The sequence below is a fragment of the Platalea leucorodia genome, assembly GCF_965183815.1.
Source record: "Platalea leucorodia genome assembly, chromosome: W".
NCBI lineage: Eukaryota > Metazoa > Chordata > Aves > Pelecaniformes > Threskiornithidae > Platalea > Platalea leucorodia.
This window is the reverse complement of record NC_138859.1, coordinates 36,726,407-36,753,147: the sequence shown is the minus strand read 5'-3', so window position 1 is coordinate 36,753,147 and position 26,741 is coordinate 36,726,407. Positions and strand designations below refer to the sequence as shown.

At 42.1% G+C, this 26,741-nt stretch overlaps 1 protein-coding gene across 1 annotated transcript in view; it reads right to left on the bottom strand.

Annotated features, from left to right (window-relative positions):
• LOC309601903 (microtubule-associated protein 1B-like) overlaps window positions 1–26,741 on the bottom strand; it is a gene marked incomplete at both ends in the record, with an annotated part of 56,379 nt that overhangs the window by 9,989 nt on the left and 19,649 nt on the right. Inside the window, 2 exons of the mRNA XM_082335162.1 lie at window positions 4,808–4,948; window positions 9,466–9,548. Coding sequence (XP_082191288.1) covers window positions 4,808–4,948; window positions 9,466–9,548 — 224 coding nt within the window. The remainder of the gene's footprint in view (window positions 1–4,807; window positions 4,949–9,465; window positions 9,549–26,741) is intronic.

Below are 26,741 nucleotides of genomic sequence, written 5' to 3'. Positions count from 1 at the left end.
ACATCCTCTTAACAGGCAGAGAATAACTGCAGCCCAGAGGCCAGCATCCTCCCGAGGGGCAGCTGCCTTCCTCATCCCCTCCTCACACAGGATGTATTCCATGACACCATCATTACTACAGTTCTTTCTGCAGGCTGGCTCCTGACTCCCAGATTAGCATGACTGACTGCAGGACAGTTTTCCAGGACATGAAGAAATGATTTATTGCATCAAAAATCCAAACAGTTGCAAGTTTTGTATTTGTGAGATTGTGAGGTACATATATTTATATATGCTACATTGTGCTGGTTTTGACTGGGATAGAGTTAATTTTCTTCATAGTAGCTTGTATGGGCCTATGTTTGGGATTTGTGCTGGAAACAGTGTTGATAATACAGGGATGTTTTAGTTACTGCTGAGCAGTGCTTACACAGCATCAAGGCCTTTTCTGCTTCTCACATTGCCCCGCCAGCGAGTAGTCTGGGGGTGCACAAGAAGTTGGGAGGGGACACAGCCAGGACAGATGACTCCAACTGACCAAAGGGATATTCCATACCATATGACATCATGCTCAGCAATAAAAGCTGGGGGAAGAAGAAGGAAGGGGGGATGTTTGGAGTTATGGTGTTTGTCTTCCCAAGTAACCATTATGTGTGATGGAGCCCTGCTTTCTTGGAGATGGCTGAACACCTGCCTGCCAATGGGAAGTAGTGAATGGATTCTTTGTTTTGCTTTGCTTGCATGCACAGCTTTTGCTTTCCCTGTTAAACTGTCTTTATCTCAACCCATGAGTTTTCTAACTTATACTCTTCCGATTCTCTCCAACATCCCACCGTGGGGGAGTGAGCGAGCAGCTGTGTGGTGCTTAGCTGCCGGCTGGGGTTAAACCACAACACGGGCTAATGAATATACTGGGCCAAGGTTTGGGGTTAGTCCTATCCAGTTTATATTATACCATATTTGGATTGCTGTTTCATATTGCTAAATTCTGACTTTTTTTGCTCCTAAAAGTTGGCACACATAATGCAGACAGTGTTAAGCCACTGGTAGCGCAGGCCAATGAAACTTTGTAGAAAAATTATTCCAGACATAGATCATATCTGTTAGGAATAGTGAGTTCAGGAATGCCCTAGAAAAGGCTTTAATGGATTTGCATTTCAAATATCAACAGTTCCATTGCTTACGCTATTTGATAACACAGAGATGTAACTTCTCATTCTCTTCTCTGGATTCAAAGTCACTCTGGGAGCAAAGAAATGTATCTGTGAACCTGATCATCTTTTCAAGCACTGAGATACATCTGTTGAGGAATCCTCAAGTTTTAAAGGTGTTACAGCTGGTGAAGGCAAACAAGTGGGCTGCTCAGAGAAAATACAAGGTTGTTTCATACCCTGGACCACAAAGGTAAAAAAGAAAGGTTTTCCTCTGCTAGCTGTTGTTGCAGAGGCAGTGGAATGGGACATCTTCAATCTTCTGGCATGGAAGAAGTTGAAAACAACACTTTTAGGCATTGCTTGCAGGGAGTTCTGCAAGCTAGAGATGGATTTCTGAATAAGACTTCATAAGATTATCCCTTAAAGAGTATTTGCTTATTTGTAAGCACATCCCATGACCATAGTTTAGGTTTGGTCCAGTGAAATAAAAATGGACAGAGACCAGAAATACCAACTTTACTACAATACTCATCAAACCGTACATGCTTATGGGTCAGGACAGCATGGGAATTCTTTCTTCTAATCACTAGTTAACAAACCACTAACCACTTTTTTCTAGCCCTTTCTTAGAATAGAATAGACTAGACTAGACTAGACTAGACTATTTCAGTTGGAAGGGACCTACACTGATCATCTAGTCCAACTGCCTGACCAATTCAGGGCTGACCAAAAGTTAAAGCATGTTATTAAGGGCATTGTCCAAATGCCTCTTAAACACTGACAGGCTTGGGGCATCGACCACCTCTCTAGGAAGCCTGTTCCAGCGTTTGACCACCCTCTCGGTAAAGAAATGCTTCCTAATGTCAAGTCTGAACCTCCCCTGACGCAGCTTTGAACCATTCCCACATGTCCTGTCACTGGATCCCAGGGAGAAGAGATCAGCACCTCCCTCTCCACTTCCCCTCCTCAGGAAGCTGTAGATACGAGCAATGAGGTTGCCCCTCAGCCTCCTTTTCTCCAAACTAGACAAACCCAGAGTCCTCAGCCGCTCCTCATAGGACATGCCTTCCAGTCCTTTCACCGGCTTTGTTGCCCTCCTCTAGATGCATTCAAGTCCCTTAACATCCTTCTTAAATTGTGGGGCCCAGAACTGCACACAATACTCAAGGTGAGGCTGCACCAATGCTAAATATAGCAGGATAATCACCTCTTTTGACCAGCTGGTTATACTGTGTTTTGATGCACCCCAGGATGTGGTTTTCCCTCTTGGCTGCCAGGGCACACTGCTGACTCATATTGAGCCTACTGTCAACCAGCACTCCCAGATCCCTTTCTGCAGGTCTGCTCTCCAGCCACTCCTCTCCCAATTTATACTTGTGTCTAGCATTACTCCATCCCACATGCAGAATCTGACATTTGGACTTGTTAAATTTCATGCCATTAATGATTGCCCAATGCTCCAATCTGTCCAGATCCCTCAAGAAAGTCAACAGCACCTCCCAGTTTAGTATCATCAGCAAACTTGCTAAGGGTGCATTCAACTACTGCCTCCAGATTGTTGATAAAAATATTGAACAGATCTGGCCCTAGAATTGAGCCCTGAGGAACACCGCTGGTGACTGGTTCGCCAGTCAGATGTATCCCCATTCACTACAACCCTTTGAGCCCTGCCCTTCAGCCAGTTCTTCACCCAGAGCACTGTGACCTGCTCATCCCACAGTTGGACAGCTTGTCCAGAAGGATGCTGTGAGGGACAGTATCAAAAGCCTTACTAAAATCCAGAAAGACTCCATCCACCACCTTCCCTTCATCCACTAGGCAGGTGACCTTATCATAGAAGGATATCAAATTAGTTTGACAGGACTTTCCCTTTGCGAACCCATGTTGACCGTGCCTGAGGATTGCATTATTCTTTAAATGCCTTTCAATAGCACCCAGTATGATCTTCCCCATAATTTTTCCAGGTACTGAGGTTAGACTAACAGGTCTGTAGTTTCCTGGGTCTTCCCTCACACCCTTCTTGTAAACTGGAATAATTGGCTAGCTTCCAGTCAGCAGGGACCTCCCCAGACTCCCAAGACCTTTGGTAGATGATGGAGAGGGGTCCTGCTGTAACATCCACTAGCTCTTTCAGTACTCTGGGATGAATCCCATCAGGCCTCATGGACTTGTGAACATTCAGCTGATACAACTGATCCTTTACAATTTCAGTGTCCACAAATGGAAAGTCACTGTTCCCGCACTCGTGGTCCTCCGACTCAAAGGACTGAGCAGCCCAAGGTCTATCAGTATTATTAAAGACTGAAATTTTTTCTAACCTTTTTTCCAATTTGTAGACTACCTAAAAATTTCCCATTAATGGGACCCTTTAAAAAATGTTACATACACAGACTGCAGTATGGCAAATATGATCTTTCTTTGCTTTTGTAAAATCTTTTAGAAGCAGTGGGAGCCCAAGGTTTCAGAGACAATAAGCTGGAAGCCAACCCTTTAAAACAGCCATGCTGGCTGGCTGGTGAACATGCTGCCAGCAGCAGAGACAAGTCAAGTGAGCTTTACTCAGAGACCATGGGAGTATGCCCTGCATTCCCACCACTGCGGCAATCCTTCAGTGGCTGTAACTCATAGCCAACCACCACTGCTCCGCTTTCCAGCCAATGGTTTGGCTTCCTAACTGTAATGGTAGGATTTGCCCCTAGTTTTGCATGTAGTCATAAAGTAATTATGTGTCGCTAATTAGCCAGTGATGCAAGGAGCTTGCGTTTGCAATTTCACAGAAAAGTAACTGTGAACTGACAGTGACTTTTAGGCATCACGTGTTTCAGAGAGCAGGAATCCAGTTCTTTCCCCAACCCTACAACCAAATGGATACAATAAGGTCACACTGGGGCTCGTGCAAACTTTGCTTTTTCAGTGCTGAACTTTCAAATCTCACTCCACTGAAATGCTCCTAATTAATTTTGGAAGCTAAATACTTAGGGATGCAGCCGTATAGTTTATTCAAATATATGTTTTACAGAGCAGCCAAATTAAGTGTGACAGCTTGTTTACTATGGGTTCCTGCCCTATGGGAGCTTTCAGACACAGTACATTAAGCAAGACAGCAAAATAACAAGTCATGAAAGAAACAGCATTAAATATTGGTATACTTCATACTTATATTTTTGGTATGCAAAAATCACAAAATTTACAGATTTCACTAGCAAAATTTTAAACACTACAGTAAAGAAGCCAAGCAGGTAGGTGGTGCAAAAAACTACAGCCATTCCAACAGATTGCCTCTGTCTTATTTAATGTCACCTATTACTTAGCTGCCACCAGGCAAGAACCTGGTGTCAAATTCAGTTTGACTGCTTTGTATGTGCACCCTAGATAAACAGGCTGTATATTTTAAACACAACACTATCTTCTTCCATTGTCAAAATGCTCCTTGGTTTTCTGTTTCTCGAAGTTACAATTTAATTCCCCAAATTAAAACGTAATTTCTTTGTTAAGCAATTTACATCAAAACTAAAGTAAATTAAATGTCTTGAAAGGAAGCCTATAATGAAGAGTAAAGAGCATCAGCATTAGTTAGCCAATGCTAATTCTAACAACACAGAGGGCCATTTTTATTTTTCTAAAAATCTGTGCCATCACGTGACAATGTATGGAAGACGCTTTTCTGAACACACCTCTTGATCTGTGAAAATCTCAATGAAATTCTGGAAGGAGAAGGTCCCTGACTGAAGAATGAGTTCTCCTGTGCTTTCAAAGCACTGTCCAGTTAGTACAAGGAGCTTGTGTCTTGCAGCATCTGTGATCATTAAGCGCACCTAGAGTGAAGGAGAGAAACACATCAATAATGGGAGTTACCACATGTTTGTACATTCTTCTGAGAACATACAGTTTACCTCATCTAATTTAAAACATATTTTGCACCAGAGTCTCCCAGGACTGTCGAAACATTTTCAAGTTAAAGTGCTGTTTACAAAAGACAACGAGAAAGGAGCAAAAGGGAAAAAAGGAGGCACAAGAAGCGATTAAAGAGAAAGTCTGATGAATAAACCAAACTAATGACATGGGGGAAAAAAGAGCAAGGAGCAGAACAGAACAAAATTTGAATGAAAAAATAATATTTTCAATGAACAAATACATTTCTTGTATAACTCTTGTTGAATTTTATAGCACCGTATCAGGACAGCCTTGGTCAACTGTGTCCCACATGCTAATGAGGGACAACTACATGTGTCAGACTGTTTTTGGAAGGCCAATCTTCTTTTCCCAGTGTACAGCATTACTTGCCATTCAGTTGCAAAAATGTCACTAAAAAGTAACAGCCGCAAATCACACATAAAAGTGGCATATTTAGACTGTCATTCTGTTGTAACTTGAATCATCTACAAAGTTAAAGGATGTTTCTGTTTCACCATAATCATAATCAAGCACTCAGATACAGTCACATGCACCATTTACATCTCATGATGCCAATAATTATGGACACTATAACTTTTTAAAGTGTGCCAGTCCAAGACCTTTTTCAATACACAGTAATAAATTATGTAGATGCCTGATGGCTCAAAGGAGCTTGCTACTGAGAAATAAATTTCTGCATTTTGAAATAACTGTTAAGTATTTAAAACTAGATCATCATTACTTTACTTGACCCTCACTACAGCTAGCAATAATTCCTGTTTCCGCCTCAGGGGGAGATTTACTTGCATGCTAAGAAAAATCCATATATTCAGTATACTTCTGTTGGCTGAATTCTTCTTAAATTGAAGAACAAAACTAAACAAAACCTTTGTAAGATTCTGTACTGTTGAGTAAACCTTTTGCAAATGTGGTGGGTTGACCTTGGCTGGCCACCAGGTGCTCACCAAGCCACTCTCTCACTCCCCCTCCTCAGCAGGATAGGGGGGAGAAAATAAGATGAAAAACTCATGGGTTGAGATAAAGGCAGTTTAATAAAGAAAAGCAAAGGCCATGCGCGGAAGCAAAGGAAACGAAAAAAAAAAGAATAATTCCCTACTTCCCATCAGCAGGCAATGTCCAGCCACTTCCTGGGAAGTAGGGCCTCGGTATGCGTAGCGGTTGCTTCGGAAGACAAGCACCTTAATAACGAATGCCTCCCCCCCCCTTCTCTTAGCTTTTATTGCTGAGCACGACTTCATATGGTATGGAATATCCCTTTGGTCAGTTTGGGTCAGCTGTCCTGGCTATGTCCCCTCCCAACCTCTTGCCCATCCCCAGCCTACTGGCCTTTGGGGCAGGGGGGTTGGAGAGACAGCCCTGATGCTGTGGGAGCACTGCTCAGCAGTAGCTAAAACACTGGTGTGTTATCTGTTCTAGCTACAACTACAAAGCACAGCACTATGAGGGCTGCTATGAGGAAAGTTAACTTATTCCCAGACAGACCCAATACAGCAAATATTTCAAAAGTCTTGTCCAAAACTGAAAAATGAATTCAAATTAAGGTAAGGTATGAATTTCAAGTGCACTAATTCCTCTGTTCGGGAAGAATTAAGTTAAACCAGAATAGTGATTCCAGAATAAGGCTATCCACATATTAAACTAAATGAGCAGAGTCCATCTGGAACAACTCCACATGTAGATATTGCATCCAAACTCCATCTCCATGGAGATGACATAATCACCTCAGCTGTCCTAGCAAGCCATTCTTTCAAATTTTTATATTGATTGTTAAGCAATCAGTTGTTCTAAACAATTCCTGCTCATGTCAGGGAGGCTGAGCCAGGAAAGCTTGACCTAAATCTCTGCTGAACAACTCGTGTTTTCAGTACAAGTAGAAAAGAGCCACTGAAGAGTATCTATTTTAAAGAAGATCCCAACTCTACCACATCTTCATTGTTATTTTATTAAATAAGTGACCTTGACTTTCAGCAACAGAAAGTTCCTTTAATTAAATGCAGGACTAATGCTGGTCTGTCACTAATTGCACTAAATGATTATAAATTCAGCAATATCCTTGCTGGATCAAGTGTATCCATTTTTATTTCATACAAAAATATAGATAAGTGAAGCTGGCTGGCTGATGCGTGGCTGAAATCTTGTCTGGTTTAGTTGTATTAAAACCATAAAAGAACTGGCTTCCTCTTCTATGTTTTCTCTCATTGCTGGCAGCAATTCTCAGCAGTCTGCCAACGTATGTATAAAGTCACCAGGTTTTCCAACAGCAAAATTATTTCCTGACTTGTGAATCACTGATATGCAACTGTCACATAATGCCTCTTCAATCTATTTTATTAACTGATAGTGGAAAAGGTTCTGCAGAGCTAGAAAACTATGGCAGAAAAAAAAATAAACAAATGCTTGCATATTACAGAGCATAATGTATGATACACATGAAAGAAATTCGAGAGACACATAAATTCTGTGTCTGGGTATAATCAAGGCTTCCACTACCAGACTGTTCAGACTACCAGAATTTTGTCTGCTGATTTCAAGACCACTAAAGAAATATTGCAAGGTGATGATTCTGTTCAGCTTTACCCTTGGTTGAAGTCCCAAATTGTTTGAAGAAAGTGAACAGCAAGACTTAGCTTCAGTCAAAAGAGAGTTAAAGACAGAGCGTGAACTGAGACAGGAGTGTAAGCAGATCAGCAGTTTCCAAGACTTATGGTACAGGCGCAGGAGTGTTAGAGCAATGGAGTGGGATCTTCTTAAGAAGGAATTAACTGCTCAAGGGGTTTTCAGAAACTTGTTTTCCTTGGGCAACTGCAATCTCTCTCCTTTTGGGCTTTTCTCTTTTGGGAGGTATTTGGCAGCTGACAGAACATGATAGGAGCTTTGGGCAGAACTATGCTCAGACTACCACCAGTATGGCTATTACCAGCCAGATTAGCAGGAATTTGTTTTAAAATCTTTTGCCTTAGTTTTTCCTGAACTGATAGATTCAATTTCCTCTTCTGGTGAAAGTCAGAGCTCCATGGTATATCACTGTCTCCCCAGATGTAACCTGGAAATCTCTTGATATGTAGAACTAAGTTTTCTATTTGCCATAATGGGCAAAGCATGTCTATTCCAACCTCCAACTTAATTCTTCTGCCTCTTTCTTATCATCTTTTGGCTTTTGTCCAGTGAGAGTCTTGCTTAGCCAGCCAAGGTAAATCTCACTTTGTAACTTCTGACTGTGACCAGTCTGGCAAGATGAAAGCGAAGAAAAGATTGCCTCACAATCTAGCAGAGGAAATTAACAGTAACCTACCCAAACATCTTCCAGAGCCAAAGGAGTAAAGCCAGGGGTCAGAAGGCATTAATCGGCCTCAGACCATGTTCTTCCATGTGGTCATCCATCAAAGGAATGACAAACAACAGTGACAGAAGCAGCATTTCCCTACTTTTGGCAGTTCCTTCAGCTCTTCCCCTCCCCCATCCTTTATAGCTTTTTCCTCTGAAAGCCTGAGTGTATTAAAGAAACCCTAAGAGCTGCTACCCAGCTGACACCCTTGTTCCTTACCAAGTACCTCTAATGCAATGTAAGAGATTTTCACACATAATTTTTTAGTGCATGAGCTGTCATTAACTAAGGTTACTTACTTTTTTAAACTTTTAAAACTTCAGAAATTTCATTTGTTTTGGTGTGTTTCCTCTTGTTTGTGTTTAATATCATTTAAGGTTGGTAACAAAATAGATTTTTCACAAAGTATTGCAAGCAGAGCCACTTCATTTCCCAGAAGTACTTGTACTATGTCAGTGCTTCCCAGCACTGGCTAGCAATGTAATTATCCCTATTTTTTTACAACCTTCAGTCTCACTAGCTAAATTTGTCAATTTTGTCTTTGAGCTACATACTCAGTTCTTTGACTCTACTCTAGCAAGTTCATGAGGAATTGACAGTCCTCTTCTGGGGCACTCTCCAGAGTCCATTGATCATGTCACGTGCTTTTTGAAGGACAGATCACATAGATCAACCTAGAGTCACCACCACATAGATGGTAATTCTTCTCGAAGACCTAAATTTATCTCAGGGCATCTGGTTTCTTTTCAGGCACTTTTTCATATGTAAAATAGGCATCCAGAGCTACCAAACAATGGAGGAGCAGAAGAAAAGCAGATGCAGTTTCACCACAGCTGCCTTCACTTCATCAAGAAAGGAATTTGGTGTGTTATGAGGAAATGAGTGCTGGGATAAATGGTGTGTTTCTGTTCTATGCCTTTGATGCTTTATCAGGAGTCTGGGAAACAAGGAAGAAAATCAAGGGATGGCTGATGTTTTTGATGATATTTGCTCCTAACATGCCCTTTCATCCACAGTTAGGAGCTGCTCTCAACCTGTTCACTTAATGGAGCTTTTATGACACATCCAGTGAAGTATTTCTGACTGACTTACCTCAGTACTAACTGCTTCATCTGAGGGATTGATCAGGACTACAGTTTCTAAGACATCACTTCTGTGGTGAAGAATCTTCTGACCTGCAAGCACAGAGAGAAAAAAAAAAGACATTAAATTCAACCAGCATGGTTTAAACCAGTGCTTTCCCTGAGCTAGTTATACATTCCACTGTGTGACAGCCCTCTGGTTACCCAGGGCAGTGCACACCAGACACAGCAACTACTGTGCTGGCTCATGTCTTCAGAAATACCCATGGCATGTGGTCCTATGGGCCAGAAACACCACTCCAGAAAATTCAGGGTAATGAAAACAAACTGGCAACAGCGCTGGGGCCTGTCCCTTCCCCCAGCAGGAGAAGTCCCTGTTACTCACCTTGGTCTTACTGAGCTGGTGTGGATCAGGGACTGGAGTAACCATCACCAGCTGAGCATCTGCCCCTGGATTTTCATGGATGTATCTATACCACAGATACAGCTGAGATTACACAGTCCTGTAATATGCCTAGGTGGTTTTAAATTAGCTTTTCCAGGAACTATTGGTGGCTTAGCTGCAGCAGGAGGAAAGTCAGCATGGGCTGCAAATTTCCCCTGCAAGAAGCAAAGTGAATACTTGGGCTGTATGCCAGCGCTGCCCATCATGGCTAACGAGCTTTTGTTAATAGGACAGCAGAGGAAGAGAAAATACTACTACTACTTCTACTAACAATAATGATAAAAGAATATACAAAACAAATGATGCACAATGCAATTGCTCACCACCCGCTGACCAATGTCCAGCCCGTCCCCGAGCATTGATCACTGCCCCCTGGCCAACTCCCCCCAGTTTATATACTGAGCATGACATCATATGGTATGGAATAGCCCTTTGGCCAGCCTGGGTCAGCTGTCCTGGCTCTGTCCCCTCCCAACCTCTTGCCCACCCCCAGCCTACTGGCCTTTGGGGCAGGGGGGTTGGAGAGACAGCCTTGATGCTGAGGGAGCACTGCTCAGCAGTAGCCAACACACTGGTGTGTTATCAACACCTTTCTAGCTACAACTACAAAGCACAGCACTATGAGGGCTTCTATGGGGAAAGTTAACTCCATCCCAGACAGACCCAAAGCAAGTGATGCACGATACAATTATACGCCGACCGATGCCCAGCCTGTCCCCAAGCAGCAGTCACTGCCCCCTGGCCAACTCCCCCCAGCTTATATACTGAGCATGATGTCATATGGTATGGAGCAGCCCTTTGGCCAGTCTGGGTCAGCTGTCCTGGCTGTGCCCCCTCCCAGCTTCTTGTGCACCTGGCAGAGCATGGGAAGCTGAAAAGTCCTTGACTAGTACCAACACTACTTAGTAACAACTGAAACATCAGTGTGTTATCAACATTGTTCTCATACTAAATCCAAAACACAGCACTATACCAGCTACTAGGAAGAAAATAATTAACTCTATCCCAACCAAAACCATGACACAAGCACAATTTGTGAGACAAGCAAAGGAGCCCAGGGATGTCCCCACTCCCCACTGCCACCAGCACCATCCTGCACAGCACACACATGCTCCCCGTCACATGCTGTTGGAGCGCTCTCAAGCCAGGCAGCACCTCATGCAGACCACAGGTACACAGCTGCACCAAACAAATCAGGTGAAAGCTGGGACCCACCCTGCCAAAACTCCCTGTTCAGCCTTCTACTAGTATTGATTAACACTGTGACACTGAGAAATTCCCTATCAGGATGGTCAAACTCTTGCCATGCTGGCCTGCTTCATCTTTCTCCTGCTTACAAAAACTATAGCAAGCAATGTTAGGTAACAAGAGTGAACAGACGTACAAAATACATATAGCTCCTGAATGAATAACATCTGGGCAATTTTGGAGCAGCCTCACAGTTCATTGGCTTTCATATTTTGTAGTTAGTCTGTTCTCTGTATTTAATAGTGATCTGACTGGGAGTGGATGCCAGAAAAACACAACAGGACTCTTGTTTTTTTTTTTTTCCTATGGTAATTAGCAAGTTCTTATCAGTGTTTCTTTCTGTAAAAACTGCAGTGAGATTAATTAGCAGCCGTATTGTCCTTCAGAAATCCAGACTGGTAATTTGTCCAAAAACCAGAAGAGCTGTCCCCTCCAAGCAAATTGTAATATTAATCAATTAAAATAATTAATTACGCTTAAAAGGAAGTACTGATACCTGCGAATATAGATAGAAGCTCCTGAATACTCCCCTTTACCAAACAAAAGCAAATCTTTGTGAATAGTTAAGACACTTGTAAGATAAGAAGCTCCTGAATACTCCCCTTTAGACAGCTAGGCCTTGGGAGAGCAGATATGCAGAGCCATGAGGATAAGAAAGTTGCAAGATGACCATTAGACCAGAACAAACCGACCTTGAAGGACATAGTATACGTGATCCCAGAACTGAGTTTGCGCAGAAGCAAAGGTCAGTCAGCGAACACAGTGAAGAATACTACGAGCCTTCATCTGAAGACCCCCAACGACCACCTGAAGACCACCACGGAAGATGATTGCTCATGCGGATCGGACATTTACATATGTTAATAAGTTCCAGGAAATCTCATGTTTATGTAGACGAATTCTCAGAAATCCTATGAATATGTATATTTTCATAGTATATAATTACTGAAAGTCTATCAAGCCTTTGGAGCACTTATGGTGGAATTATCCCCAGTGCTGCCCAGCGCCGCAATAAAGAATGCCTGCTTTCTAAAACTCCAAAATTAAGTTTTAGAGAGCGAATTATTTTGCCGCTTTCTGGTAACAGTATGGGGGACACAGAAGAAGTCACCTATTTGCCAACTTAGTAAAATTCCCCTATAAAGAGATGAGGATGAGAATGGCAATGGTGAAAAGAGCTCTGCATTCCTGAAAACACAAGAGTGGCGTGGAGGCAGTCTGAGAGGGTGGGTAGCCAGCCTTTCCCACACTGCCCTGGCCTCGGGGCAGGCCCTTCCCCCGGCAGGCCCTTCCCCAGGCAGTGGGCCCCTGGAAGCATAAGAGCTTTTAATCAAATTATAGGAAGTGAAGGAGAAGGAAAAAAAGAATGTTCTCAGGTAAAATGAGAGATGGGGTTGTAGTTTACTCTCTTGTGCATGAAAATGCCTAGAGACTTGTGGATAATAATCTAATTTATTTCAAGAAACCTAGTTTTCTTAACACATATTCTTTTTCCTGTACTTACTTGAAAGAAGGAGACAGACTCTATATTATGAAAGGGGAGGAGGGCAAGTCTCCCTCTGCAGCATTCAGTTCTGGCATTACCCTTTGTAATTAAATTTAATAGCTCTGCTTCCTTGCCTAACAGGAATGCATATATAAGACTACATTCAATAAAACATCCAGATGGCTCTGTTACCACAGACTCCTTCAGAAGATGCCCTGTGATCTGATATTTTAGTTATTCTGCAAGTTTCCTTTAAATGAAGACATTAGACAGAGTTTATTGAATCTAATCTTTAGCATTGGGAAGGAAACAGAAGAAATTATCCTGTTCCTTGCGGCAGCATAAGCATAAGGGGGGAAGTAAAAATGGGTCAAAACATTGGCTAAAAATGATCAAGCCCAAACAGAAATATGCAGCTGTAGAGGAATATACAACTTTTGTGCTGAGAAGAACTTTCGATAGCTTAATTCCATAAATTTATCCTAGTTATCCAAATTTGAAGTGAAAGGCGGGTGTGAAGCGGTCCAGTCTTCTAAACACTCATGTTGAGTAGCCAGGTTTACAGTGACTGTCCAGTAAATGTCATATGAGGAGAACTTGCATGATCAGGTCATCATTGATCTTTTTTTTCCCTGATTTTTTTTCCCAAATTAATTTTAGTGTTCTGTGTAAGGGAAGCAGTTTTCCTGTGAGGGAGCATGTTGGAACAGTATGCAAAGTCTGCTCATTTGTGAGGATTCACAAAGGACCTAAAATAGAAGCCATAAATCAAAAACTTTTCAACAGAGAAAGGCAAGGTGAAAGACTTTCTGATGTCAACTAATAAGAAGAAATTATATAATTTGTATAGAAAACAAACGTTTTCCTTTCTAAGTTTTGTGCAGTTTGGATTCATTTACATGGCTGAGTTTGCTACTCATATTATGTATATTCCTTATATATAACTTTATTTTATATGTGTTTATAATACTATATATTTTATATATATTCATATTTTAAAATTTGCACTTTTCACATTATATGTATTATGAACTACACAGTAATGTAATTTTGTAGAAATGTAGCCATCTGAAAAAATGCAGTACGGACCACAATCACCAAGTTAAAAAGTATGCCCAAACTGGCAAATATGGCTGATTTGACTAGTCTGGCATACATGAACCTGCCTTTTCTTTGCTGGAGTCTTCAAATAAAAACTGAATTTGTAGCAAGAAAAGTCTTGTATCTGAAATTGCTTCTGTTGGAAATCAGTTGGAATTTTGCTCTTGATCCCAATGAAGGCAGGATCAGCCCCAACATTATTTATTATTCCTGTTCTCCATAGGTAAGTACTTTTTTCTTAAGAAAGAATCTTCTTGTGCATTTGTACTACTTAGAACTATCATCAGGCGTAGGTCAGTTGGTTAACATCTAATAAGAGTTCTCCTTTTAGTGTAATTCCCTTCTTAGAAAATTAAGTGTGCCAGACTTAAAATGTCTCATGGTTCATATGAAAAAAAGAAAAAGAATGCAACTGCAAGGCAAGACAGTGGAAGCTTCCAGTGGAAATCTAATGGCAACCTTTACATTTCTTTGTCAACAGAAAATATTAAAACTCACAGGATTTCTCTTCCCAAAGAAGAGAGAATACTTTAAATACTGAGTTATTTTAATCTGTGGGGAAAAAATAAAACTACATTTGTGTTATGTACCTTAAGCATCCGCCCTGTGTTGTTTTTTCAACTGATGATGATCCTAAAAGTGTACTTGAGTTGTATTCATTTAATACTGGGTGGGTTAAATTTCTCACCAACGCCAACACTTTGTCATTCTAATGAAGTATAATTCATGAGTGACTATAATTACACAGTCTGTGTGTAATCAGCAAGATTTCTAAAGGGAGTGTATCACATCTAAAATAACATTTTCTGCATTGCACAGTCTAATTTCACCTGACATTTTGCCAGCCAGGGCACAAGCTTTCTGCAAGCAGTAGCAGAGTATCTCTGGTCTTCAGTTGCCACAGAAATTTCTCACTTAATAGTTGTTGACACAGAACACACACTTTGCTTCAGGCCAGACTAAGCCTCACATATGATTAGATATTAACACATTAAACATAGATAGAAAAGAAATGCAGTTATCTACATGCAAAGTTAGACAAAAAGATGCATAGTGTCCACCTGATTCAAAGCATCGTCTTTGGACTTTACTGAAGCTGCTCCAAGTCATGTATCTGTGTAGCTGGGAGGGATTTGACCTGTGGAGTTGCAACTCTCGCTGACCAGCACCGATAGTGGTTAATTACATCCTATGCTCCCATGGGCCAGACGCCCAGCTCCAGTGGTTGCATGGTTTCATGCAACTTGAGATTGATTTCCAGAGGCAAGTGTAGCAGTCTGCACCATATACACGTGCTTGTTTAGAGCTGCTTGTGTGACTGCCTCCCTCTTCAACTCCTTGGCATCAACAAGTGTTACTGCTTATCTTACAGGATGGGGACCCAGCACTGGTAGGGTGTGAGTCACTACGAGGGCTCTCATCCCATGTAAAACTTCAGAAGGGTCTCTACTTGCTGGTATCAGTAACATGGTCCTATATCAACTGCTTGAGAAACAAAACAAAACAAAACAAAATCTCATTTATTAAAACTATTGACAATTTTGTAAGAAAGAGCAACACAGGCTTACTGCTCAGGTTGATACTCAGATGCTCAGCTGGAATGAAGGAAAGTCTCCCATGGGAAGAGTTTTATCAAACAGAAATGAAATATCACAGTGTGGGAGCAGAAAGTAGCAACAGCATTTCAAAAACTGGCAAGAGACTGTGACTTATTAAACTACAGGTGAAGTGGGAGTATCTGAGACTTGTGTAGAAGATCTGGGGTTGCTTTAAATTAAGTCTACCAGATTTTTACAGCATATCTCTACACATTGGACAGAACATTTTTGTGACATGTCAGAGGAAGAAAGGAAGAAACTTCCAGGTTGCACAGAAGTGGTTGGGTAGCTAGATTTTACCCACTTCTAGTTTCTGGAAAGTAGGTCAAAATCCTATCTATCTAAAGATTTCTGGAAATAAATATTTATCATGTTTGGAAGAAATCTAAGTATCTGCTCAGCCTTGATTTTATTAAATAAAGCTTCAAATTAAAAACGGATATGAATAAAGAGTCTTGGAAGATGCATGATTCAGAATCAGTCCAATAGAGAGAAGTAAACAACATGTTTACCATGTTGCTTAAAGGGTGATTTCCACATGCATCATCCTAGTTCCCACAGTCAAATCATAATTGTCTATTATGGGGCTTTAGTGTTTTGGTTTTTTTTTTGGGTAATGTTTGTTTTAGATAAGACCGTTGTCTGAGATAACCTGCTGAGGCAAATGAGAACTCATATAAACAGCTACGAGAGTCCTGAGGGCTCCGTACATTTGAGAGTTCAAATCTTTTGTTTCAACATGGTGCCATATTGAAGCCATAAAAATAAATGCACTGCAATGGGGGAATACTCCAGTACAGGAATCATGATTACATATGGTATCTCATACCAGATGGAGTTGCCTGAACAATGGTGTGGGATCAACAAATGGTTGAGCAGTGTTCTCTTTTAATTTTCAATTTTTTCTTCTTCCTTTCATAGCCCTAATGATGGGCATCCAAATTTTGCATATCTCTTACCAAGGACACCCCCCCCCCCCCCGCTCCTCCCTCTCCCTACCCCAGCTCAACCTTGATGAAATGGTGTTGCTCCAAGCCTCCAATAAACTCTGGTAAGCATGAATTGCACGTTTTACTGGGACGTGACCTTAACTCTCAGTTGTATGGATCACACATAAATGCCACTGTCAACTTCTTCACTGTGGTTGTTGATTATTTTTTTATTATTATTTTTTATTTTTTCAGGAACATGTTCCAAACATACCTATCCCAGAATCTCAAAGCCCTCCAAGCCTTCAGGTTCAGTAAAGATGCTGTTGTTTTTCTGACTTTTGCCAAGGCCGTTAGAACTTGTATGAGTTATCAATAGCTAGCAGGAGAGCATAAGCACCAGCTCAGTAGCCAGGTAAATAAGCGAAGGCCTGTTCCACTGACCTCATTGCCCGTTTTTCGTGTTTCAGCCCTTTGCCACTCTGAATGCCACTGTGACAGAAACAATATAGAGCAGATACTGGCAATGCAATGTAAACATTGGATGTAAGCCCAGTAACAAAGCTAGAAAAGCAGTATTTCAGTTAGCACAACTCTGAAAGAAGAACTGAAACTATGGGAAAGAGTTTTAAGCTTGTCAGCCTCTGGTTTGCCCCACTGGTTTGAAATTGCAGCAGCAGGGATTCTTGCTGAGAAAGGACATCTTTCATCTCCATGCTGCTGTTTGAGAAGCAGGAATGTGCAACCATTTTCCTTGACATTTCTGGATATACATGGCAGGAAAGTCCTAGTGTATTTTAATTCCTACTCAGGACAATACCCTGTTTATTGGTATCCACACATATTCACATCTTAAAAGCTTTAGTTCCCACTGCCTTTACATCCATGGTAAGCAAGAGCTGGATGACTGAAAAATATTACCAGCTAAGGATTTCATATATGTGAGTATATAGGGGGCTTGGAGGAGAGGTGGGAGAAGAAAAGCCAAGGGATTTTACACTCCATTTCTATGCATCCATGCACTAAAGGTCAAGGCATGGGCAAGTCAGGCACTCTTTTACATTTAATTAATTTCATAGAAGAAAATAGGCTTTTAGCAAAAATGGAAGTAATAAATAGCCGGAGGCACACAAAGATCTTTACCACTGAAGAAGATGTCAGATGGAGCACAGTCTTTGAGCTGCTAAGAAAGAAGATCAAGGATGACCACTCATGCCACTGCCACTTGTGAGCCTGAGGAGGAGCAGAAAGGACCTTACGGTTAGTAAGATACAAAAAGGCCTCCAAAGCCTTGAGCTTCTGATCATGGATCTTTCACTACCTCTGAAAAGGACTTTTAAGTTACAAGGAAATAACATTTTAGTACATCAGAGTGCAAGTACTTTGAAAAGGAACAGAAATCTCATCTTCCATCCTGTCTGAAGACATGTAAAAACAAAGCCCGCCAAAATTAGGGACTGTGCAAACATTTTTGAATCGGAAGATCTGAAATATATCACAATGTAAAAGTTTCCCTTTCCATTAATACAGTTTTTAATCACCTATTCAAAGTAGCGTTCATTTAAGTGTTCTCTTGAAACAAGGCTTGAGTTTCTTGTACTGCTATCTTGTGTTCACTGTGTATCCTATTATTGCATGATTCTTCTAAAAAATCCTGGCTACATTTTATAAAATACATCAAATAAATAATAGTTTTAGTAAGACTTGCATGTAGACCTATCATGAGCTGCCATCTCTACTTTCTGTGTGGAGTAGAGAATGAGTGTAAGAAAGACGATGTCTGAATCCATGGCAATATATGCAAAGTCGTCTAATCTGGCAAAGGAAGTTCACAAAACCAGATATAACCATAATGTAATTGTCTGACAAAAAATTGTTTTCTTTCATTTCCTCCTGGGATCTGGGTATATTTCTACTCAGAAGACATCTGACAGTATAAGAGCCTTTGTAATATACCTGTCACAGGAATGGCCCAGCAGTATAGACACAAATAAGACATTTTCAGCATTTTTTTCATAAGCTGTTGGTTTTGAGTGGTTTATAATTTGACTATTGTAATTTGCTTCCCTTAGAAAAAAGCATGGGAAGATAAAAGTCTATTGTACTATTTTTAAACGAGTAATGAAAGTTCACAAAAACATTGGGTTGTAGTTACATTTCTAGCGCCCAAATTGCTTTTGTTTCTTCTACAAATAAAGAAAAAAACCTCTCATTTAAAATTATCTCCCTCAGCTTCAAAGTTTCCTGCGAATCATTTAGTTCTGGACTTTATAATAATGTGCTGGTCTTTTTTTTTATGAAAATTATATATTTCCTATGCTGACAGACTTACTTAGAGTCTAACTAGATGGGAAACCTGCAAAGGAAGTGGAGCAACATTAAGAAACATATGAGAGAGTCCAAGGAAGTGTTAAAAAAGGGTAACACAGACAGAGCGCACTGCAGACTGGGGATCTTTCTCCATGGAAGAGGAACTGGGTTAGCAGCTGCCAGGAGAAGGATCCGACAGTCTGGGAGTATCAAGGGTTTCCAAGAGGACAAGCACACACCATGGGCCCCCAGGGTCCCAGACTCCTGCATCCAGAACAAGGGCACACCTGGATGCTCTGTGGGGGGAATCAAATTCCCTGTATGCCTACGTTTCTATTAAACATAGAATCATAGAATGGTTTGGGTTGGAAGGGACCTTAAAGATCATCTAGTCCCAACCCCCCTGCCATGGGCAGAGACGCCTTCCACTAGACCAGGTCGCTCAAAGCCCCATCCAACCTGGCCTTGAACACTTCCAGGGAGGGGGCATCCACAACTTCTCTGGGCAACCTGTTCTAGTGTCTCACCACCCTCACAGTAAAGAATTTCTTCCTAATATCTAATCTAAATCTACCCTCTTTCAGTTTAAAACCATTACCCCTCGTCCTATCACTATGTGCCCTTGTAAAAAGTCCCTCTCCAGCTTTCTTGTAGGACCCCTTCAGGTACTGGAAGGCTGCTATAAGGTCTCCCCGGAGCCTTCTCTTCTCCAGGCTGAACAACCCCAACTGTCTCAGCCTGTCCTCATAGTGCTGGTGCTCCAGTCCTATGATCATCTTCTGTCTCAGCCTGTCCTCATAGTGCTGGTGCTCCAGCCCTATGATCATCTTCGTGGCCCTCCTCTGGACTTGCTCCAACAGGTCCACGTCTGTCTTGTACTGGGGACACCAGAACTGAACGCAGTACTCCAGGTGGAGTCTCACTAGAGTAGAGTAGAGGGGGAGAATCACCTCCCTCGACCTGCTGGTCACGCTGCTTTGGATGCAGCCCAGGATATGGTTGGCTTTCTGGGCTGCAAGCACACATTGCCGGGTCATTTTGAGCTTCTCGCCAACCAACACCCCCAAGTCCTTCTCCTCAGGGCTGCTCTCTATCCATTCTTCACCCAGCCTGTATTTGTGCTTGGGATTGCCCCGACCCATGTGCAGGAATCATAGAATCATAGAATCATAGAATCGTCAAGGTTGGAAAAGACCTTTAAGATCACCGAGTCCAACCGTCAACCTATCACTGCCAAGTCCATCTATACCATGTCTTCAAGCACCACATCTACCGATCTCAGGAATTCCCATCAAGACTTGGCCTTTGTACAGTGAGTCTGGCGGTTAAGCGTCCCTTGACCATACCAGGAACTCTTGCATGGCTAAGGTGGGGAGCAGCACTGACTGTATCAGGAACTCCGGTTGCCTGGCCAAGGTGGAGAATGAGAGCGCCTTGACCATACTAGGAATAATCAGTCATCCCCTGACAGCCTTGGAACATCTCTTATCTGAATCATAACTCGGGCGGGTCGGTACCAGCATTACTGGAATTTTTGAGAACTCCAGTAATTACCAACCCGGATTGTGGCCAGGATGGAAATTCATAGAATCATAGAATCGTTAAGGTTGGAAAATACCCTTAAGATCATTGAGTCCAACCGTTAACCTATCACTGCCAAGTCCACCACTAAACCATGTCCCTAAGTGCCACATCTACCCGTCTTTTAAATACCTCCAGGGATGGGGACTCAACCACATCCCTGGGCAGCCTGTTCCAATGCTTGACCACCCTCTTGGTGAAGAAGTTTTTCCTAATGTCTAACCTAAACCTCCCCTGGCACAGCTTGAGGCCGTTTCCTCTCGTCCTATCACTCATTACTAGGGAGAAGAGACTGACCCCCACCTCCCTACAACCTCCTTTCAGGTAGTTGTAGAGAGCAATAAGGTCTCCACTCAGCCTCCTTTTCTCCAGACTACACAACCCCAGCTCCCTCAGCCGCTCCTCATAAGACTTGTGCTCTAGACCCTTCACCAACTTCGTTGCCCTTCTTTGGACACTCTCCAGCACCTCAATGTCCTTCTTGTAGTGAGGGGCCCAAAAATGAACACAGTACTCGAGGTGCAGCCTCACCAGTGCCAAATACAGGGGCACTATCACCTCCCTGGTCCTGCTGGCCACACTATTCCTGATACAGGCCAGGATGCCATTGGCCCTCTTGGCCACCTGAGCACACTGCTGGCTCATGTTCAGGTGGCTGTCAACCAACACCCCCAGGTCCTTTTCTGCCAGGCAGCTCTCCAGCCACTCCTCCCCCAGCCTGTAGCATTGCAAGGACCTTGCACTTGGCCTTGTTGCACCTCATGAGGTTCACATAGGCCCACTTCTCCAGCCTGTCCAGGTCCTTCTGGATAGCATCCCTTCCCTCCTGTGTATCATCGACCGCACCACACAGCTTGGTGCTGTTGGCAAACTTGCTGAGGGTGCACTCAGTCCCACTGTCCATGTCCCTGACAAAGATGTTAAACAGTGCTGGTCCCAATACCGACCCCTGAGGAATGCCACTCATCACTGGTCTCTACTTGGACATCAAACTGTTGACTGCAACTCTTTGAGTGTGACCATCCAGCCGATTCCTTATCCACCAAGAGGTCCATCTGTCAAATCCATGTCTCTCCAAGTTAGAGACAAGGATGTTGTGCGGGACAGTGTCAAATGCTTTGCACAAGTCCAGGTAGATGACATCTGCTGCTCTTCCCTTATCCACCAATGCTGTAACCCTGTCGCAGAAGGCCACCAAATTTGTTAGGCACGATTTGCCCTTAGTGAAGCCGTGTTGGCTGTCACCAATCACCTCTCTGTTTTCCATGCGCCTTAGCACAGTTTCCAGGAGGATCTGCTCCACAGAGGTGAGACTGACCGGCCTGTAGTTCCCCAGGTCTTCCTTTTTTCCCTTTTTAAAAATGGGGGTTATGTTTCCCCTTTTCCAGTCAGCAGGAACTTCACCAGACCACCACGACTTCTCAAATATGATGGACAGTAGCTTAGCAACTTCATCTGCCAGTTCCCTCAGGACCCACGAATGCATCTCATCAGGTCCCATGGACTTGCGCACCTTCAGGTGCTATAGAAGTTTTTCTTGTTGCCCTTGATGTCCCTGGCCAGATGTGCTGGTTTTGGCTGGGGTAGAGTTAATTTTCTTCATAGTAGCTAGTATGGGGCTATGTTTTGGATTTCTGACCAAAACAGTGTTGATAATGCAGAGATGTTTTCTTATTGCTGAGCAGTGCTTACACAGAGTCAAGGCCTTTTCTGCTTCTCACACCACCCCACCAGCAAGCAGGCTGGGGGGGTGCACAAGAAGTTGGGAGGGGACACAGCTGGGACAGCTGACCCCAACTGACCAAAGGGATATTTCATACCATATGACGTCATGCTGAACGAAAAACTGGGGAGGTTGACCAGGAGGGCGCAACCGCTGCTCGGGAACTGGCTGGGCATTGGTCAGGGGGTGGTGAGCAATTGCATTGTGCATAACTTGTTTTGTATATTCTTTTATCATTATTATTATTTTCCCTTCCTTTTGTGACCGATTAAATTGTCTTTATCTCAACCCACGAGTTTTACCTTTTTTCTGATTCTCTCCCCCATCCCACTGTGGGAGGAGTGAGCGAATGGCTGTGTGGTGTTTAGGTGCCTGCCGGGTTAAACCACGACACCAGATTTAATTCTATCAGGGCTTTAGCTTTCCTAACCTGATCCCTGGCTGCTCAGACAATTTCTCTGTATTCCTCCCAGGCTACCTGTCCTTGCTTCCACCCTCTGTAGGCTTCCTTTTTGTGTTTGCGTTTGTCCAGGAGCTCCTTGTTCATCCATGCAGGCCTCCTGGCATTTTTGCCTGACTTCCTCTTTGTTGGGATGCATTGCTCCTGAGCTTGAGGAGGTGATCCTTGAATATTAACCAGCTTTCTTGGGCCCCTCTTCCCTCCAGGGCTTTATCCCATAGTACTCTACCAAGCAGATCCCTGCAGAGGTCAAAGTCTGCTCTCCTGAAGTCCAGGGTAGCGAGCTTGCTGTGCACCCTCCTCAGTGCCCTAAGGATCTTGAACTCCACCATTTCATGGTCACTGCAGCCAAGGCTGCCCTTGAGCTTCACATTCCCCACCAGCCCCTCCTTGTTGGTGAGAACAAGGTCCGGCATAGCTCCTCTCCTCATTGGCTCCTCTATAAGGAAGTTATCATCAGTGCATTCCAGGAACCTCCTGGATTGCTTATGCCCTGCTGTGTTGTCCCTCCAACAGATATCGGGGTGGTTGAAGTCCCCCATGAGGACCAGGGCTTGTGAACGTGAGGCTGCTCCTATCTGTCTATAGAGGGCCTCATCCGCTCGGTCTTCCTGGTCGGGTGGCCTGTAGCAGACCCCCACTATAACGTCACCTGTCCCTACCCTCTCTTTAATCCTGACCCATAAGCTCTCGGTCAGCTCCTCATCCATCTCCAGGCGGAGCTCCATGCACTCCAGCTGGTCATTGACATAGAGGGCAACACCCCCTCCTCATCTCCCTTGCCTGTCCTTCCTAAAGAGCCTGTATCCTTCCATTCCAACACACCAGTCATAAGAGCCATCCTACCTCATCTCTGTGATGCCAATAAGATCATAGCCCTGCAGGTGTGCGCATGTCTCTAACTCCTCTTGTTTATTCCCCATGCTGCGTGCATTTGCATAGAGGCATTTAAGTTGGGCCCCTGATGAAGCTGACTTACTGGCTGGAGTGGCTGGAATTCCTTTGTGCTGCTCTTCAGGTGCTCTCCTGCTGACCTGTGATCCTTCTCTAGGCTCTGGGCATCTATTGCTGGCACTGGCATCCAACTGGTAGGAGTGGGATGGATTAAGGTTCCCCTCCCCCGGCAATGCATGCACTATGCTGTGGTCCACATAACTACATGGGCCATAAGACCAATGTGACATCAGCAGAGTTATCTGTAGATATAACGGCTTGTAGCAGCACTCATTAGTCATATTTGATAATACATGGACTATACTCAGTTCCTCTGATATTAATGACAATTTTCTCAGCCTTCTTTCTACAGAAATTCAGAATGGAAATCTGTTTAAATGAGGCACAAAGGGAAGGCTTGGCTTTCCATCTCTTATGTTTCATTAAAGAGGAAGGGAAAGAAAAATGAATACTAAAATCATTTTTCAAAGCATCTCGTGTCAACTTTGGCATTTACATTGTTTATGTAAATTATATAAACAGCTAACTATTTATGTAGAGTAAGCATTCATTTGCAAGATTAGTAGCAGCATGTATGGTCTCCTGCTTGGGGACTTATTACTTTGTTAACAAATGCAGATTTCTCCATAATTAAACTGACCATTTAAAGTTCTGAAGTATGTGACCATGTCAAGATTTGCTGCAATTTCTCCCTAATTAGTAGAGTAGTTAGTACAGTAGAAGGGAACTGTTTGTTAGCAAAGGAATGGGATAACAAAAAATCCAACCCAACTATAAAGAAACAAACACAATACTGAATTATCTTGACCCTCAAATATTATTACACTGACGACTGGTCTGTACAGGTTGTCTGACTATTGAAGAGCCACTCATCTAGTAAAATTTTAAAGGTGTAAGCTTTATAAGAATTCTCCTTTAGTACTGATTAACCTGAAAATTATGTTTGAAGAGTACATGTAACATGGAGTATGTACTGCATTATTTTTTTTTCATGGGAACATAAAAGCAATTTCCAGGTCTGAATTTCAGTATAGGCTATTAACAAGTACTACCTCCAGGGAAAAATCTGTATTACTTTGGAAATCACAAGATTTCGCTTGGGAGGAGGTGACTGGGGGCGTTTTGCTAGAAAGAGCACATTGAAGGGCAGAAAAGGAAGCAGAAACTTCCTCTCCCTCTCTTCAGAGCTTCTGCTAGCAGCAGCCACAAAAAATGTTTTTCTTGTTGGTGTTTTAACATGAAAATATTGGAAAAATGGACATAAGCAAATGGAAATGAATTGAAAGACATTCTTTCAGCCCATGGATTAGTGAACAATGCAGTGACAGTAAATTTCTGCCATTTTATTCTTTTATAGCCATCGGGGACATCCAGAGATTTCATAGAAGGTGAGTAAAAGCCATCCATTCTGTCTGTTTACCACTGATCTTCCCCTTGATATATCCTCAGCCTCTATCATTCCTCCCCCTGAGAGCTGTGGTCACTAACACATCACTCCTCCTCTGCCTTAGAGGAGGGTATCTCCAGCCTTTGAGAGGCTGTGTTAGTGCTGATCTATTCATCATGTGGCAGACAACACTCTCACAGGCAATTCCATTAGCAATACCCATCTCAAAGACAAAGTATGTCTTTTATGTGCCTGGTTTCCAATCACATAGAAGTAAGTGTTGTGCTGGGCCCCTTTTCTTTGACAATGGAAATCATAACCCAGTGCAAGTTGTGTTTATTACCCATTTTATTTCAATCATTATTTTGAATCTTTCAAAATTAGGTGGAGAATACTGGGAAAGGACCCTTACAAGCTATTGGAGCTCTGCTCTTAACTTTACATTGTTATTATTGTTTAAATAAGAAAAGTAATCCAGTGAAAATTAAATGAGCAATTTTCACATGAATGCCTCCAGGCATTATTAAGATTCGCAGTACTAGGTATCATGCTGTTTCATAATAAATTGATCTGAACAAGGTACTAAATACCTACTGCGTTTATAATGGAGAAAACATTTTGAATTACCAATGTTTCTGAAACAGGATGGCTGAACTGATTTTCTCCCTAAATACATAGCCACAGGTTAAATGCTCCAGCATTTTCCAGTGGCAGCATCCATCCTCCTATATTTGGCAACAGGCAAAATAACCCTCATTAAATTAATCAGTGTCTTCAGCTACTGTATGTGCTCATTATCAACCCTCTAACATTGTATGTTCTGAAGATATATTCTTAAGGGCAATAATTGTAGGCATTGGTTCATTAGCAAGTATGAACAATATGGATTATGAAAAGCATTTTTCATGCATAACAAATAGAACAAAATGCTAAAACAATAAAAGAAGCATCTAAGATCTACAGCAGGTCGATCTACATGATGTAATATTTCATTAACATAATTAGAAGCAGATTTATAACAACATAATTTTCTACCTTCTTTTGTCTAAAGGAGACCAGAGATACTCTGCTGCTGCTTGCAGAAAGCTTGTGCCCTGGCTGGCAAAATGTCAGGTGAAATTAGACTGTGCAATGCAGAAAATGTTATTTTAGATGTGATACACTCCCTTTAGAAATCTTGCTGATTACACACAGACTGTGTAATTATAGTCACTCATGAATTATACTTCATTAGAATGACAAAGTGTTGGCGTTGGTGAGAAATTTAACCCACCCAGTATTAAATGAATACAACTCAAGTACACTTTTAGGATCATCATCAGTTGAAAAAACAACACAGGGCGGATGCTTAAGGTACATAACACAAATGTAGTTTTATTTTTTCCCCACAGATTAAAATAACTCAGTATTTAAAGTATTCTCTCTTCTTTGGGAAGAGAAATCCTGTGAGTTTTAATATTTTCTGTTGACAAAGAAATGTAAAGGTTGCCATTAGATTTCCACTGGAAGCTTCCACTGTCTTGCCTTGCAGTTGCATTCTTTTTCTTTTTTTCATATGAACCATGAGACATTTTAAGTCTGGCACACTTAATTTTCTAAGAAGGGAATTACACTAAAAGGAGAACTCTTATTAGATGTTAACCAACTGACCTACGCCTGATGATAGTTCTAAGTAGTACAAATGCACAAGAAGATTCTTTCTTAAGAAAAAAGTACTTACCTATGGAGAACAGGAATAATAAATAATGTTGGGGCTGATCCTGCCTTCATTGGGATCAAGAGCAAAATTCCAACTGATTTCCAACAGAAGCAATTTCAGATACAAGACTTTTCTTGCTACAAATTCAGTTTTTATTTGAAGACTCCAGCAAAGAAAAGGCAGGTTCATGTATGCCAGACTAGTCAAATCAGCCATATTTGCCAGTTTGGGCATACTTTTTAACTTGGTGATTGTGGTCCGTACTGCATTTTTTCAGATGGCTACATTTCTACAAAATTACATTACTGTGTAGTTCATAATACATATAATGTGAAAAGTGCAAATTTTAAAATATGAATATATAT